Source organism: Gadus macrocephalus, chromosome 15 (assembly GCF_031168955.1).
Source record: "Gadus macrocephalus chromosome 15, ASM3116895v1".
NCBI lineage: Eukaryota > Metazoa > Chordata > Actinopteri > Gadiformes > Gadidae > Gadus > Gadus macrocephalus.
This window is the reverse complement of record NC_082396.1, coordinates 2970321-2988310: the sequence shown is the minus strand read 5'-3', so window position 1 is coordinate 2988310 and position 17990 is coordinate 2970321. Positions and strand designations below refer to the sequence as shown.

General features: G+C 47.3%; 1 protein-coding gene across 2 annotated transcripts in view; it reads left to right on the top strand.

The window, feature by feature from the left end:
- The window catches only part of slc35f3b (solute carrier family 35 member F3b), a 51327-nt gene extending 34533 nt beyond the window's left edge, over positions 1-16794 (top strand). For both annotated transcript variants that reach the window (XM_060073493.1, XM_060073494.1), the window contains 6 exons: positions 2400-2757; positions 5478-5697; positions 10963-11088; positions 13261-13453; positions 13650-13739; positions 14046-16794. In XM_060073493.1, coding sequence (XP_059929476.1) covers positions 2400-2757; positions 5478-5697; positions 10963-11088; positions 13261-13453; positions 13650-13739; positions 14046-14287 — 1229 coding nt within the window. In that variant the 3' untranslated portion in view covers positions 14288-16794. The remainder of the gene's footprint in view (positions 1-2399; positions 2758-5477; positions 5698-10962; positions 11089-13260; positions 13454-13649; positions 13740-14045) is intronic.
- Positions 16795-17990: the final 1196 nt, after the last annotated feature.

The following is a 17990-nucleotide window of genomic DNA, read 5'->3' as shown; positions in this document are numbered from 1 at the left end:
GGTCTCCCAGTGCCACTCTCTCTCGCTCTCCGTGATTGGCTGGGCCGGCGACACTGCATTTGGTAGATTAAACCACTGCAGTGTGGAGGAGAAGTGGCCAGAGCCTCCCAGGACAGGGTGTGCGGACGGACGGACGGACGGACGGACGGGAAAGACATACTTGGCAGAATACAGCAGAGATGACCTTCAGAGCAGGGCCAAAGAGGCTCTGCCGTGCTCGGAATAGGGAAACTCTATTCTCAGAGGTAGTCGCTGAGAAAAACGAACAAAACAATGTTGTGGTTGCCTCCCCCTCTCTCCCTCGCTTTGTCTCTCCTTCTCTCCCTCTCTCTCCCTCTCTTTCTCTCTGGTTCTCCCCCCATATCTTTGACAGTCTTTGCTGATTCATCACCACGGCATTTTGAGAGCAAAACAATGACTTGGCATCGGCTTTCATTCATCTTTCATCTCATTGCCAAATTCAATTTGGGGCATTTTTGATGAATCAATTTTTTCTTTTGTCCAAACGCAAAGAGGGATTAGTCTGATTGGGGTGATGACACACCCAAACAGCCGACAAAATCACCTCCATTCTCATCATTCTCTCAGCGTTTCGAGGTCGTCACATGACAGCATGCGATCTTCCATCTGTGTGTCATCGCCACACGTTTCCGACCTTCTGGAGAAAAGGTCCACATTAGCACGGTTTCCTGGGATGAGCCAGAGGAACGCTGATTAGGTAATCTGGGTTTCTGATGACAGCACCTGCCAAGGTCAGAGACCTTCAGGCCCCATAATGGAACAGCCCCTCTTCCTGGCAGATCTCTCTCTCCCTGGTCCATTTGAAGGCTTTAGGATTTAGATTGTTTTATCTATAAAAATATATTTTGCATATGCTGCCTACCCTAACCTGATGTCACCAGACCAATTCGTAAACGCTCTCAGTCCATTTCTGCGTTTCTAAGGTGCGCGGATAAGAACCCTGTACAGTTATCCATTCAAACCCGCCCCTTATGAGATAAATGGTTGTGATTGGCCCGACCCTGGACAGGTCTTCTGGAAATCTTTCTAAACAGGAAGGTGGCCAGAAACGTATTCCGGAGCCAATAAAACAAGAGCTCGCAGATACATCTGGTTCCCGGGCCAGGTCTTTCCAGTGCCGGCCCTGACAAATAACAAAAAAAGTGCAACCAGACAGCAGTCAGTCTTATCAGGAGCGAACAGCGCATTGACCCTCAAGTCAAGAGTGAGCTGTGTGATGGACACACTGGGGAACGGACCGAATGACATTGCATCGCGCAGGACATCCTGGTTCATATGGAAGGTATTATGCTCAGAGATGAACCCCGCTAAGCCAAGGCGGGCCTGCAGGATATCCACATGATTGGATGGAAAATTGAGTGTGTGACTGATGTTTTAGATTGTTTGTGTATGTGTCCACACACACACACACACACACACACACACACACACACACACACACACACACACACACACACACACACACACACACACACACACACACACACACACACACACACAAACACACACACACACAGATATTAACACACACCCAGACAGGGGTGTTGTCATTGTGGGCACACACACAGACACACACACACACACACACACACACACACACACACACACACACACACACACACACACACACACACACACACACACACACACACACACACACACAGACAGATATTAACACACACCCAGACAGGGGTGTTGTCATTGTGGGCACACACACAGACACACACGCGCACACACACACACACACACACACACACACACGCACACACGCACACGCACACACAGAGACCCCTAGACAGGGGTGTTGTCATTGTGGGCCATCAGACGTAGACAAAGCAGAGGTCGGGGCAGATTCGATATCACGCCCGCCCTCCTTCTGCCCTCTGTACCAAAGGGGCGCTGTCACTTTCGATCGCGGCTCCTTCTTCCTCACGTGTCCGATTGATTACACTTCAGCCCGACCCGCCCGTCCGACCGGCTATTTTTACGCGTGTCGGACAGGAGCGAAGGACGACAGCGCAGCGAGGGTGTTGCGACCCGCTGGGTCACCGGAGCCTCTTCAGAGAGTGCTGAAACCAACCCCGGCGACTCACCGTGACGTTGTTTCATCTCGACCCGGCTTGCTGGGTTAAGTGTAGATGTGTGCACCCGATATCCACTCAAATAGATGCGCCTTCGGGTCCCTCTCGACTTCAAAGGAACGCGGAGCCAACGGACGGCCAACTGTTTACCATTAGAATCAAAACACAACGCCCCCGAGCGCCTCAAGTTCGTCTGAAGTGCGTGCCTCCATTTTGTCTTGTTTGTTGTTGTTGTTGTTGCGAGTTGAGGAGTTGAACATCCTCTGTGTCCCCCCCTACCCCCCCCCCCTCCCCCAGGTGAAGACCGCCCCAGGGACACCGTGGTGGGCGCCCCCGTCGACGGACAGCCGGCCGTGGCCGTGGCGGCGGGGGTGGAGCCGAGCGCCAGCAGCCGGCGGCGGCGGCTGCCGCGATGCTGCGTGCGCCTCACCGCCGCTCAGCTGCAGAAGGCCCTGTGGGGCGTGGTCATGGTGATGTGCGTGTGCTCGTCATGGGCGGGCTCCACCCAGCTGGCCAAGCTGACCTTCAGGCACTTCGACGCGCCCTTCACCCTCACCTGGTTCGCCACCAGCTGGAACTGCCTCTTCTTCCCGCTGTACTACATCGGACACCTGGTCAAGAGCCCCGAGAGGCAGACGCCCCGGCAGAGATTCAGGTACGGCGGGACGGACCAAGTGGACCCCAAGGTCTCGTGCCAGTGTGCGTGTCTGGGATTGAGTAAGATTGCTTATCAGTGTGTCTAAAACTATTTCAGTTTAAGGTAAGCTGTTATGGATTTACAGGTGCAAAAATGAAAGGAGAGTGATTGCAAAGTACTTCAATCGAGTTCAATTAAAGAGGTCAAGTAGTGATTTGATTCTCTGATTGACAGGGTCCTATACTGACTATGCAATACAAGCAGTGCAGTTGACTTACTCAATGTATTGGCTGAATCGAGTACATTCAGATATTGATGAAACGGCATTTCCCCGCCTGATCCGAGCGTGGGAAAAGGCCTCATACCCATCACAGTTGTGTTCTAATGAACCTCCTTGCATTTCCGCACACAGTCCATCAGAGCTGTCATTGATCATGTAGGATTAAAGGGGTAGTTCGGAATTTTGGACATAGGGCCTGATTCCCAAGTGAGCATTGGTATTCTATATCACTGGAGACAGTTTTCAACACATTTTATTCAGTCCTTCTAGTTGCGGAGTTCTCTCGTGCTAGGCTAGCGCAAGTGAACGGGAAAAGCTAGCCTGCTATTAAAAACAGTCTTACCCACTCCACAGTACACCCGAGGTCAATCAATAATAACACCAGACTATAGATTTAAATGTCTGTTTATAGAATAATGTTAGAAATAAAACCAACCTTGCATTGCATTGCATTTTGAGGGAATTGCTGGGTCTCAGCAGCAATGTTATATTCCTGGTAGTAGGCTACGGCAGCGGCGGACTGATACCTAGGTTACCGGCTCTAGTTTATTTACCTGCCGCTGTCAATGCTACAAACGCCGAGTACAGTGAACCTATAGTAACCTAGGTATCAGTCCGCCGCTGCCGTAGCCTACTACCAGGAATATAACATTGCTGCTGAGACCCAGCAATTCCCTCAAAATGCAATGCAATGCAAGGTTGGTTTTATTTCTAACATTATTCTATAAACAGACATTTAAATCTATAGTCTGGTGTTATTATTGATTGACCTCGGGTGTACTGTGGAGTGGGTAAGACTGTTTTTAATAGCAGGCTAGCTTTTCCCGTTCACTTGCGCTAGCCTAGCACGAGAGAACTCCGCAACTAGAAGGACTGAATAAAATGTGTTGAAAACTGTCTCCAGTGATATAGAATACCAATGCTCACTTGGGAATCAGGCCCTATGTCCAAAATTCCGAACTACCCCTTTAACATCTTGGTCGAAGTGTAAGCCATTCCCTCACAGCCAATCAAAACTCATCCCTTAAGGTAGCTACTTCCATTCCATACAGGGGAGCATTCTGTGGTCATATATGATTGATGATGGTAATTTAGATAGTGAAGGTGGTGATGAAGATGATGAATGGAAGGAAAAAGATGATGAGGATACCTCTTAGTCATTCAGCTGGTGTTGAGCAGCTGTGCCCACTGTAGCAGAGTAGCTTAAAAAGCTGGCCGCCGTCTAGGAGTCCCCTTGTTTGGGATGCACCTCAAGCCGCACGAGCTGTTCTCCGGCCAGCAGTTACGTAAGGAGCCGCGGGCTGCCAACTCTCTTTGTATCGCGACGTGCTCCGCGTGCAAAACGCACCCGTCTACTTTTGTTCCCATTCAATTCGCACCTGCGGCAGAACATCTCTACCGACGGAGAGAGGAAGAGGGGTATATTAAAAAGCTAAATTGAAGTCGTGACATTTTACTAGTTCAGCAGTGTCTCGGTGTTCACATGATCGCGTTGTGTTGATGGATCCAGACGGTTCATGTAATGGAACCGGTGGTTTATAGCCGGTTTATAGGGAGATAAAGGTAGTGAAGTGATGCAATGTGGTTGAAATACAGTAGGGCCAAGACACCGGGAGAAACAGAGGCAAAACAATCCATGACTGCCGTAGCCATTCAAAGACAGCAGGTCTCAATTACGGCTGATGAACACAGGGGCACACACACACTCGTCCCTGGTGTGTGTGAGCTATTGGCCGTTGCAGAGGTTAACCACAAAGTGTATTGGGTTTCCATTATTAAATGAACAAGCCGGTGTGCATTGAATTTGTATCCCGTCTAATCTGAGGAATGAAAGACCTGGTATGTTTGAACGGAGACTGAACTGTCTCCACCAGGATACTCTGTCACCGGGCCAAAGCGCAATATGGTTAGTTGGGGTACTAAAAAAAACGTAGACTGAGAAAATGCATAAAAGTTCTGCACTCGGTTTAACCGAATATCTCAATCTTCACTTGATTCCAAACTGCCCACAAAGGACAACAATTAAGGAACGGGAAGATCTTCATCAGTAGATTCCTTCATTGAAACAAACAGGGACTAAACCTCGATTGTGGCATCTCTGAGCGAGTGGAGTACTTAGCTTTTATTTCTTCCTTGCTGATCGCTTAAATCTGCAGGTCTGAATTGTTAATTTCATGGTTAGCACGCTTCAGCCATAAAGATGACCCTTGGCTTAAGAGATTCAGCTTAGACACCACGCCTACCTCGACTTCCTCTCTCTCTGTGTGCGATGTGTACATCGATTGTTCCCAACCTGTGGTCCGCCTGCAGTACCTAACAGGTACTGCAGGTGTTTCCGTGGGGAACGGTCAAAAAAAGAGAAATATATCAGGTGGTCCGCAAAAGGCCTCGGCAAAAATCAAGCAGCCAGTCTGAAGTTGAAGGTCAGGCACCCATGCTTTCACGTCCTTATGTGCAGGGAGTGCTGCCGGTTCTTCGGGGACGACGGGCTGACGCCCAAGGTGTTCTTCACCAAGGTGGCACCGTTCGGTCTGCTGTGGATCCTCACCAACTACCTGTACCTGCAGGCCCTGAGGAAGATCAACACCACCGACGCCTCGGCACTCTTCTGCTGCAACAAGGCCTTCGTCTTCCTGCTGTCCTGGATCGTCCTGCGGGACCGCTTCATGGGAGTCAGGGTGGGCTGCTCACACCTCTCCCTTCTCACCTTCTCTCTCTCCATCGCGCTCTCTCTCCACCTCTCTTCTCACCTTCTCTCTCTCCATCGCTCTCTCTCTCCACCTCTCTCTTCTCACCTTCTCTCTCTCCATCGCTCTCTCTCCACCTCTCTCTTCTCACCTTCTCTCTCTCCATCGCTCTCTCTCTCCACCTCTCTCTTCTTCTCACCTTCTCTCTCTCTATCGCTCTCTCTCTCCAACTCTCTCTTCTCACCTTCTCTCTCTCCACCTCTCTCTCTACCTTCTCTCTCCGTCTTTCTCTTCTTATCGCCTCTCTCTCCTTATCGTCCCTCTCTCGATCTCGAATGCCGGGATGAGATTATACAACGTTTTTGGGCTGGCCCAAATTTGGGCCAAATTTCAAATTTGTCATATTGCTTGAGTCTGAGATTTTCTGCAACTGCAAGTATGGTGCTGGAATGGGGCTGATTTGGTGTCGTCTGGTCCTGGCATTACACTCTTGTTCCTTCTCTTCTTCTTTCCCTCTTTCCCCCTGAAACTTTTCTCTCCATCTCTATGTCAGTCTCCCTCTCGTTCCGTCTTTCCCCATGGCTCTATTTCTGTCCTTCTCATCTCTCCATCTTTTCTCTCATCTCTCTTTTACTCTCGTTTTCCATTCTCTTTCCGTTTCAGTCCCTCTTTGCTGTCTCAGTCTCTCTCTCCATTATGTCTACCTCCCCCATATCTGACGCTGCATTTTTTTCCTTACATTTAACCTCTGTTTATTTATTGTTTGGCTCTTATGCGTGAAATTAAATCCAATCACAGCTTTTGCTGCATCATGAAAAAAAACACAACGACACAGATGAGTCCATCATAAGTCACCGCTCATTAGTCAACAAAGCAACGACGTTGCCGATCGCTGTAGCTGATGTACTTTTGACTAAACATCTCTACAATAAATTTGCCCCAGAATAACACAATTAAATAGGAAAAAAGCAAACATTCAGGCATCATTGACTGTATTTTGTCAATGCGCAGTCCCAAAACACACAATTAAGATGGTTGCTTATTGGAAGACGCGGTACAGTGATCCCATCTCCTAATTGAATGAGTCTGATCCAGTCTCCACCTCTATCGTACTCATCTCTCTCAGGTGGGCTCTACAGAGTTAAGAGGCAGCGTGTGTGGGATTCAGAGCGCTCTCTTGCGCTCTTATCGCAATGAAATCACATTGACTTTCCTCCATGTTCTTCCTCTATACATTATCTGCTCACTAGGGTTTCAAAGTTGTTTTCCTTAACAGTGTGTGTGTGTGTGTGTGTGTGTGTGTGTGTGTGTGTGTGTGTGTGTGTGTGTGTGTGTGTGTGTGTGTGTGTGTGTGTGTGTGTGTGTGTGTGTGTGTGTGTTTGTTTGTTTGTTTGTTTGTTTGTTTGTTTGTTTGTTTAGACTTTAAGTACAAACAATGGATGGATCAAGAAAATAACACATGTCCATAAGTTCAAGGACGTCTTTTACTTTACTCAATCTGCCAGGCTTCAATCCTAGAGATGTTGGCACTTCATTCCTACACATCACTTGAGAGCACATTCTGCAACATTGCAGTCCTAGAAACGCATTTCTTGTTTAATCCTGAGGGATTCCTTCTGTGATAGAAGGGTCTCTTGCAAAGAAGAAAAGCGATGTTTGCAGGAAAGCAATTGATCTGCGTAGTAGGACTTCACTCCAATATGGTGTTATTGGAGATATTTGATATCGTTATACAGATATTCCTTGTAGTTTACGTTTCCCTTCGCAAATTTCTGACCCAGTTGCCACCATAGTTGCTACAGATATCCTGTTTCGTTGCCACAGTTGCTCAAACCCAGGTATGCAGAGTACAGAAGGAGGTTGCCTGTGATGTGATGGGTCGCAGGGTTAAGGAGAGTCAAGTCAGTCAGCTTGTCCACTAGAGATAATACAAAACACACTCAAAACACAGCCGACAATCGGCGAAACTATGTTATAGTATCCCGTGTTACTATAGCAGTAGTAAAATGCATGACAAGGTGTGAGGGGAAAGAACAGGGACACATATAGCAGGTGTCTGTGTGCAAGGAGCCAAGGAGAGTAATGGCTGCTCCAATCCACCACAACAGGGCTCACATAAATCACACAGCCATATAAATCCCAACAGGCTCATGATGCAATAACAGCCGTGTTACTCACTGCGGTAATCCTTCTCGAGGCTCCACCGTAGTTGGCCACATTTGTCCGGGGACGAGACAAAAGCACACAAAAACAACGAGTGCTGTTGTAGCCGTATTCCCCCCCAAAAAAACAATACGGTCCATTGATGATCACAAACTCGATCAGCTACACCGCACCCAACCAGGAGAGACTCAAAGGAAACCGCCGCGATGGTTACGTTAATGTATTCAGTTGGAGATGTTTATGTTCATCTATTAGGTTAGAGATGGGTACGTTTAGTTATTAGGTTATAAGGGCATGTTTGTGTATTGGTTTAGAGATGCTTAAGTCTAGGTTGAGGTTAGAGATGGTTCAGTTTAGTTATAAGGTTAATGGTCAAGGTTAGTTATCAGGTTAGAAGTAGTCAAGTTTAGTCATTAGATTAGAGATGGTTGCATTTATTTACAGCCAAGTTTAGTGTAAGAAGAGCAACAGTCTTGTGCGTCCAAACACAAGCAGCCAGGGTAGTGGCGTTGAAACTTGCTCTATTGTTACGCCATTTTGAAAATCTGCCCACACCTGGTGGCATGTCATGGGACCTCATGCAGGAGAGTGTGTGTGATGGCTGATTGAACCTGTGCACACTGATTACTCGATGTGCAACAGGTGTGCAGCCTAAATAAAAGCTAATGAAAAGGAACGCACTGTGATTGGTAATGAGGAGCTCTGGATGAGAACGAGGATTAAAGAGGATTAATGAAGAAAATGTCAAATGATAATTTGATTCATGTTTTTATTTGGAGTTGCGTATGTCGAATGGCACATTGCCTACTACTCTCGCGATATTTGATACTGCAATTCTATTGTTTTTTCAACTTTTTACTAAATGACTAGGGTAAGGCATGGAATCAAATTCACGTTGGGGCAGGGAATTTCTAAATTTTCGACTGAAATCAATGAAATCAAAATACTTTGAAAATACACATACGCATGTAGAAGAACAACATTGAATATTGAACTTTGCAGGCTAATGATTTTTATCATAAGATGTCTGGTGACTACTTGGGCCCAATCCCATTTCTACCCCTTACCCCTTCCCCTTCCCCCTCCCCCTTGTTTTGAAGGGGTAAGGGGTAGAAATGGGATTGGGCCTTATAGTCACCGCTAGCCCTGACCCCCATTGAAGACGCTGACACCTTTTCATGGAAACAAAAGACGCACAGGAGCTGCGCTAAACGCAGTGCGCCGTGGCTGAACTGGTGGAGGGTAGCGGCGGGATGCAGAGAGGAAACGCGGTAAGTTGTGGCTGACGGTTTAAAGGCAGCATTGCAGGGAGATACTTCTTTTTTTTGTGCAAGGGGAGGGCCGCCCCCACTGGCTCTGCAGGCGGTAACACCCTGCTCATTTGTCTTCCTGTCACCTCCTTAATGCATTGATAATCCACTCATTGAGACTAGGCATTGTCCTCCATAACCCCCCAACTCCCCCCCCCCCCCCCACACACACACACACACACTATCGCAAGCTCTGCAGTACTGTACAGACCCAAACACACATACACACACACTGACCAAACACATACACACAGCCCATCCCAACCAGCTTGCAAGCACACACACCACATAGGCACTGTCACACTCCAAGGCATAAACCGCGCACACACAAACACACACACACACACACACACACACACACACACACACACACAGGCACCGTAACTGGCTTGCATGAGAACATGCTGCATAGGTCTAACACAAGCTCTGCTGCACCTTACAGAGCCAAAGTCAAACCCTGGCACGAGGCATACACACTCCACGCTTGCATGCACACATAGTGCCCGTCACACATAGTGCCCGTCACACACTGTTGGCCACTGTCGCATATCTACAGTACAATACCGACCCGAACGCACACGTGCACCAACATATGCTCACGCACTCACTCACTCACTCACTCACTCACTCACTCAGTCACTCACACACACACACACACACACACGCACACGAACACGCACAGTATTTTAGATACTGCATTCATGGCATAAATGTGGCAGCGTGCAGGAGTCCCAGATGACCTGGTGGAACGCTGGGAGACCCAGCTCAGGGCCGGCCGGTGCCACGGCCGATGGCAGGCTCTACTCTGGGAGAGGAACGGCTGGGGGGATTGATACGTGTGTGTTTACTATCTGGATGGCTGAGGCCAGGGGGGTGTGCGTGGGGAGGAAGGTGGGGCGCGGTGGCTGGGTGGCTGGGTGTCTCACAGGGCTGGGGACTTGGATGTAAACACGACGACAGCGCAGCGGAAATCAATGTTAGCCATTCCGCCTTACACCACAGAGGCGTTCCTGACTGATTGGGAAGTGATTTGGTCCGTACACAAGAGGGAATATTGCTCTGTTGGTTCATTTTTGCTTGTGTCTGCATTCGTCTATTAATTCAATTCATATAAATAACGTTAAATATCGAAGGCTTTGATGTATATAGACCGCCTTGCTGCAATGTACCGTGGGTTTGACTTGTAAAGTGTGCTTATATTGGACAAAGGTGTCTACTAAAATATATAATGGAATACAAATGCAGTTTCAGAAGGCTTTGATAATGACTTCCCAAGCAAATGTATATTAAATAAATGATCCGGATATGAATCATGACTGACCCTTGATCTTGCACGATGCAATCAATCATGGATGTGGTGAAGCAAGCCGGGGTGCTCATCTCTTCTGGGCCTTTTTATTGCCCGCAACTCATTCCCATACATCCCTGTATTCACTTGGCCTTGTGGCCAGTGGACGATTATCCATATATTATCCTTCCACCCTTCACGCATGTATATCTTCTCTCCCTCCCTTCACCCCACTTTTCCCCCCTTCCTCACCCTCTCTCTCATTCTCTCCCTTCCTCCTTATCTCTCCCACCCTCCTTCTCGCTTTCTCCCTCCTTCCCATGCTCTCCCTCCCTCCCTCTCCCTCTCTTTGCCCCTTCCTCACCCTCTCTCTCATTCTCTCCCTTTCTCTCTCTCTCTCTCTCTCTCTCTCTCTCTCTCTCTCTCTCTCAATGTCTCTCTCTCTCTCTCTCAATGTCTCTCTCTCTTTATCAATGTCTCTCTCTCTCCCCGCAGATCGTGGCAGCCATCTTGGCGATCGCGGGCATTGTGATGATGACGTACGCGGACGGCTTCCACAGCCACTCAGTCATCGGCATCACGTTGGTGGTGACCTCAGCCTCCATGTCAGCACTCTACAAGGTACGGAGGGAGCACACGGAACAGCGATGTGGGCTGATGGGACGCCGTCACACTCGGCTGCTTTCTAATATAAGAAAGTACCGCCTCAGAAACGGCGTTCTGCAACATCAACGTTTCTGACAAAAGAATCAAGGAGGGCCGGTCCCTTGACGTCATTGGTGCAAGATTTGCGTTCTCCAAATTGGACCAATGACATCCATGGTCCAACTCTTCCACAATTTGAATCATATAAGTCAGTATTTATTGAACTATTTACTGTTTATTAGTTTAGCAGAGGCTTTCATCAAAGAATGAAAAAATACAGTTAATGAACAAGCAGGAAGGGGTTTGCTTAAAGATGTGTCCACCCCCAGTGTCCACACAGTCTACCTGTGTGGACACTGGGGTTGGAACCCACAACCTTTTGACACGGAGTCAAACCCCTGAAGTGGCTAGCTATGTTGTTAGACTCTTATCAAATGATTCTACAACCCTCCCTCCTTCTTAATCCACTGTATACATCGTAAATCGCTCTTGATCAAAGGGTTGTACACAGTTAACAACCTTAGCTCGCACGTAATGCACAGAAAATAATAAAAGACCAATTATTTCTAAAAGCCATCTTTCAACTGAAGCAACAGCACCAAGCGCTACAATGCAGTACCAGAACACTGCTGGTTCCGAGAGATCACATAAACACACGACTAGGCGTGTGAATCACACACACGCACACACACACACACACGCGCGCGCACACACTTTAGTCAGAGTGAATCCATCCATCAGTTGCCTCACTCTGCCTTGTGAACTGCGGTGAACCGCAGGTGGTGTGTTCTGCTGTGTGATTGGGTGTGAATAATCAAGACCACCGAGGTACCCCAGGGCGGTACCGTCTCCCTTTGTTCATGCAACTCAATAAACACCACAGATGTAGGGGTTTTATGCAAGCTTTGTGGAGTCCTTTTGCCTTCTGCCCCAAGTTGTACATGAGAACTCTGTTCTCTCCAGACTGGAAAGGCTCCAACCAGCTTATGTAAGCAGGTGACGGTAGACAGAAGGCCGTTATGGAACGCAGGGCGGAACTGGCCGGGGTGCGTGCGTGTGTGTGTGTGTGTGTATGTGTGTGTGTGTGTGTGTGTGTGTGTGTGTGTGTGTGTGTGTGTGTGTGTGTGTGTGTGTGTGTGTGTGTGTGTGTGTGTGTGTGTGTGTGTGTGTGTGTGTGTGTGTGTGTGTGTGTGTGTGTGTGTGCACAGTGTGTGTGCACAGTGTGTGTGCACACACAGGGGGAGAGAGAGAGAGACGGGGAGAGAGAGAGAGAGAAAATGAGAGATTTACTTTGCATGTCTTGGTGAATGTGAGTTTTTGTTCTACGGTGTGCGTGTGAGACTATGTATGTGTGTGTGTGTGTGTCAGAGAGCACGAGAGAGAAACATTTACTTTGCACGTCTGAATGAATGTGTGTTTTTGTGTGCGACTGTGTCTATGTATGTGTGTGTGTACCTGCGTATGCGAGTGTGTGCATGGCTACGGGTTTGTTCGTTTGTGTGTGTGCCGGTGTGTCTATAAATGTATGCGAGTGTGTGAGTGCCTGCCTGCATGTTATTGTGCGTGTGCGTGTGCGTGCGTGCGTGCGTGCGTGCGTGCGTGCGTGCGTGTATGTATGCGTGTGTGTGACTGCTCGACTCACGACATGACGGCCGCGCCTCCCCTCTGTCCCGCTGTCCGCGATGGCTGGAGTGCTAATCCGTTGCGAGGGACGTTGTGCCAGGAACATGGCTGCCCTCACCCCCCCTCTCCTGATCTCCTCTGTAGTGGGGGCCAAACACAGTTCACAGTCTACAGAGTTAGGGCGCACCAACACCAGGCCATCTGTACCGTGCCCGAGTACATTTGCCCCCAGTTTGGCTAGCGTGAGCACGCCATCCGTACTCGGGTACACTTCAATTCCGTGGCCTCAGTACACTTCGGAGAGGTGTGCTCAGGCCACGGTACAGACGCTAATGAGCCGGGCACGCGCGCACGCATACGTACGTACAAGAGGCAACCATACTCGGGCCCTGTTGAGATTGCCTAGTGTGAGCACAGGCCAGCGGCACAATGGGGGGGCCAATCGTACTTGAGGAGGGTACAGTGCAACTTTGCCCAGTGTGAGTGCTCCCTAACACCATCCTCCCCTCCCCACGCACCCCTCAGGTGCTGTTTAAAATGGTCCTGGGCAGCGCCAAGTTCGGAGAGGCGGCGCTGTTCCTGACGGTGGTGGGCGGGGCCAACTTCGTGTTCATCAGCTTCGTGCCGGTCATCCTGTACTTCACCCACGTGGAGTACTTTGCCTCGCTGGGCGACATCCCCTGGGCCTACCTGTGTGGCGTCGCAGGCCTGCTGTTCGGTACGGACGCGTGTCAATGTTCAACTGTTATATCGATCACTTCCTTCAGTTTTATGAATAATACATTTGTGCAATTTTGGCAATGCTGCAAGGGATGGCATTCATTGTTTTTTTGTAATATGTTGGTTTGCCAATCAAACTTTTGTGTTTTCTAACTGTATTTTCATAACTGATTCGATTTTGCTCCTCTCTACAGCGTTCAACATCCTGGTGAACTTTGGCATCGCGGTCACATATCCAACACTAATCTCACTGGGAATCGTGCTCAGTGTCCCAGTGAACGCCTGTAAGTGTTTAATGCCTTATTCTTAACGCCTAGTCCCCATTTTGTAACAACAATCAAACTACAACCTACTTTTATTGCTAATGATGTCTCGACTCTAGATAAAGCTTTGTTTACATCTGAGACAGGTATTTATTTTCTAGAAGCAGGACATAGTGGCTAACTAATGCTCAACCCCCAGCCAAAAGAAACTGGGTTCGATCCCTTAGTGACCCAATCCTACCTGCATGCAAATTGCGAGTCGTGCTTTCCATCGGGGCATGACCGTCCTTCACACAGCGTCACCCTGCCCCCTGTCGTGTGCCGCAGTGGTGGACCTGTACACGTGCGAGATCCACTTCAACACGGTGCGCCTCATCGCCGTCTTCATCATCTGCCTGGGCTTCCTCATGCTGCTGCTCCCCGAGGACTGGGACAAGTGCATCATCCAGCTCAGCACCAGGCTGCGCAAACGCGACGAGCCAGCGGAGGGCAGCGGAGAGCCGGGCGCCGCCACCGGCCTCAACTGGAACCGCAGAGGAAGGACCTCCATGTCCACGTTTGCACATTGACTCGATTTGAAGGATGCTCGGAGGGTGTCCACCCGCGGTGAAACACGCACGCACGCACACGGACACACACGCACGCACACGTCACGCACACGGACACACACGCACGCACACGTCACGCACGCACACGCACGCACGCACACGCATACACAGGATGGGGTGTTCAGAGCAGCCGGCCTCCCTCCCTCCTGGAGGACCCTCTGTCCCAGAGGTTCAGAGGTTCAGCCTCTGTACTGGTGATTGCCGCGACCACACTGCACGGTTCTGGTTTTTATGGGCCTGGTGCCCAGCCCTCACCTTTGAAACCGCTAACCTTGATGGAATAACAAACAGCCTCAACTATTTGGTCTAGAGCGCACCTTCGTCAGTAATATTGAGGAGGTACTTGCCTGGAAGTGAAGTAAGGAGCACAGAAGATTTATCACTTTGTTTTTTGTAAAACCTAAGTATCCGTTTTCAGAGCTGTTCAAAATGAAAGCATTGACTCAGATATGAAATACATATCTGATTTGATAATTTACTTATATTTTTCAATACTTCTCAATCATTCCATTCAACTAGATACCGGCATAAATCATAAATTTAGCTTTTCCATCAACACATAATTTATTAACATCTATAGTATAATTCATGGCCGGCACAAATAATGCTGACATCGATTTTTTTTAAATAACGCATAGCTGTGACCCTGAAGATCCAAAGAAGAAGAAGAAGAAGAAGAAGAAAAGCCTCGATAAACAAAATGTCCACGTAACAAACAAAGACTTTGAGTTTGCATCTCTCAGGGGTCAACTCAATGGTGAACGGCTGCACTCAATGGTCGATACGTCAATGAATTCACACGCTTTGGATATTCTTGGTGAACAAGGCCAACATCCGGACATCTCGAGTATCCACCTCGCTGTTCAGTCGCCAGTGATTGGAGGTGACCCCAAAGCTGCGGACCCTTTATAACCAAAGGTGTCCCAGCGAGGGAAACTTAGCTATCACATGAACCAAGGTTTCATTTCAGAGTTTCTCAGAGTTACTATGGACAAACGTAACCTAAACAGTGTACACGTTGGTGACTAGAAAAGGCATGAATACAACTGAAACAATACTATTTGTAAGCCCCGATGCACCAGTGTTTACCTGTACACACCAATGTGTAAGGAATGTCCCGTTCAACTTTACCAGGGTCTAAATAGGGTGAATGACATGGTCTGTTGCTTGGTACACGTTGCAGGTAATGCATGGCATAACTAACATCTGGTATCTTTGTTTGCAGATCATTGAAAGGCCCCACTTTGATAATTTGAGCTAACCCATAAACAAATGACCATTCAGTAACTTACATTGCTTAATACTTATACTATGAATGGAACATTAGACTCTATTCCAATGGTGGACTAAGGCCTGAAAGTATTAAAACATTTTAAGAAACACTATAGTTCAAGATGTTACACACTATGTAAATGTATGTAAATTTAAGATTTTTACCCTCAACGCCAAAAAATGATTTGTTAGAGTTTGGAAACAAAAAAGGCAGAATACAGTGTGTGCATCCAAATTCAAAACGATTTTAAATTGCCCATCAGAATTCAGCTTAGTCACTTCGTATACTTCCCTAGTATACAGAATATACAAGTATACTATCACTAGAATATAAATAAGTATTTTTGTTGAAACCTAAAACAGAACTGCAGCAAAGAAATTATAATTAGTAGAAGATTATTCATTGCGTTTTGCAGAGAGGCGTGGACGATTGTATGCAAATAGCGGTTAATCGTCAGGCTTTGCTGGACACGAATAGAAAAGACACATTTTTATTATTATTCATATTTCTGGGGCAGGGTAAATCATTTCGAAACACACTGTACGAGAGTAAAGGAGGCACTGTAAAGCATACAGGAAGGTTGTTTACTGGGTTAGGAGAACATTTTGCCTTGCTCTATGTGAATGTATGAACTGCTCTTGACTTTCCTCACTACATGCTATTTTAGTTTTTATACCGGCGCCATACAAATGCTGCAAACAGACTTTTTAATACTACGCTTCTGACACGCATCTGAGAAGGAACTTTCTAAAGAGAGAAATACTTGGTATTTTTGCTGGCTAATTCGGGGGAACACTGATGTGTGTGTGTGTATGTGTGTGTGTGTTAGGGGCTGGGTGGGAAGACAGGCATGCAGACACAGGCAGATACATCGCAACGCAAACGTACATTACAAGTTCGCTTCACTGCCTTTTTCTCATGTTTATTGTGCAATATAAAACGTAAGCACTGTACCCATTGTCATTTTGTATGACAATAAATAATTATATTGTATTCCTCTGGAATTATTGCTAAAGATAAATGTAAACCTTTGTAAGGAATGTTTTTTTCTACACCAAAAAGCAGGGGACGATTATCACGTTTCAGAAAGAAATATTTAAGAGTGTGATAAAGATGGCAACGTTTATTGGGTCTACTGTTATTTCTCTTTGAGTGTAATGACATGTACTGTATAAAAATATTTCTTTTCAATACATTTTGCTTTGTATGCTCATTTTCTTTTGCTCTGCACTGTGCAGTCACCATTATGTACATATACACTGCAATAAACGGATCATAATTTGTCAAATATAGTCATTATATAGTGAGAGAATATTTTGAGAGAAAATACCATGGAGGAATAATAGAATATGAATAGAACATTAATACTAAATCATTTTTCGACAACTAGCTCACGTGATTTAAATATTATAGTCTTATAGAATCTATAATAGAGTATGGGCCATTTATGGCCATGCAAATGCCCTTTGGTTGCAACCCGGTATCACGCGAATGCGTGCTCCTGCGCACGAACGTTAATCTATTGAAGCGTGTTCCAGAGCACGATAGTCCGACTTTGTGCGTGTTACACAGAACGAAATGTAAACCAATGCAATCTGAATGGGAGTGTTCTAAGACAATTAACTAAACGGTACGAGAGAGAGAGAAAGAGAGAGAGGGAGGGACAGAGAGAGAGAGAGAGAGAGAGAGAGAGAGAGAGAGAGAGAGAGAGAGAGAGAGAGAGAGAGAGAGAGAGAGAGAGAGAGAGAGAGAGAGAGAGAGAGAGAGAGAGAGCGAGAGGCTTCAGAAAGGGTGTGCGCAGATAGTACAGTGCACGCTAGTTATGTTTATGCCAAAACCACAAAATGCTATATATATTGCCTAATTAGATATATTGCCTATATATATGTATAGGCTATATATAATTAGGCTATAATTATATTATTTAGCGTGTAATGAGACAATCTGTAGCCAAATTGTCGAAGATGCCCGAGAATCTCCGGGGATATCAGCATGGGGAATCGGCGAATCAGACCCATGAACCTATAAAGAAAGACGTAATCTCAAGCGGGAGAGAACGTTTGCGGTGCTGGTTTGTGTCACGTAAGTACAGGGCTCTCATGTCTCATGCATTCGGCGTGAGACACACGCAATTCAACCCATGCACACGCTCGAACCTGTGCCGTGTTCCAATACCCGTACTGTCCGTACTTACTAGCCAAAATTTGAGTACGCAGTACGTTCCAATTCAGATCTGGCGAAAAGAAGTATACTTCAAGGACCCGGATGCCGTACTCAAAACGGGCTAATCCTGAAGTGTGGATCGAAGGACACTCCCCGTACTCAACGGCAGCCATCTTAGCTACGTAGCGGAAGAGGCAGAGCCAGGCTGAGCCAAAGTCGACGCATTTT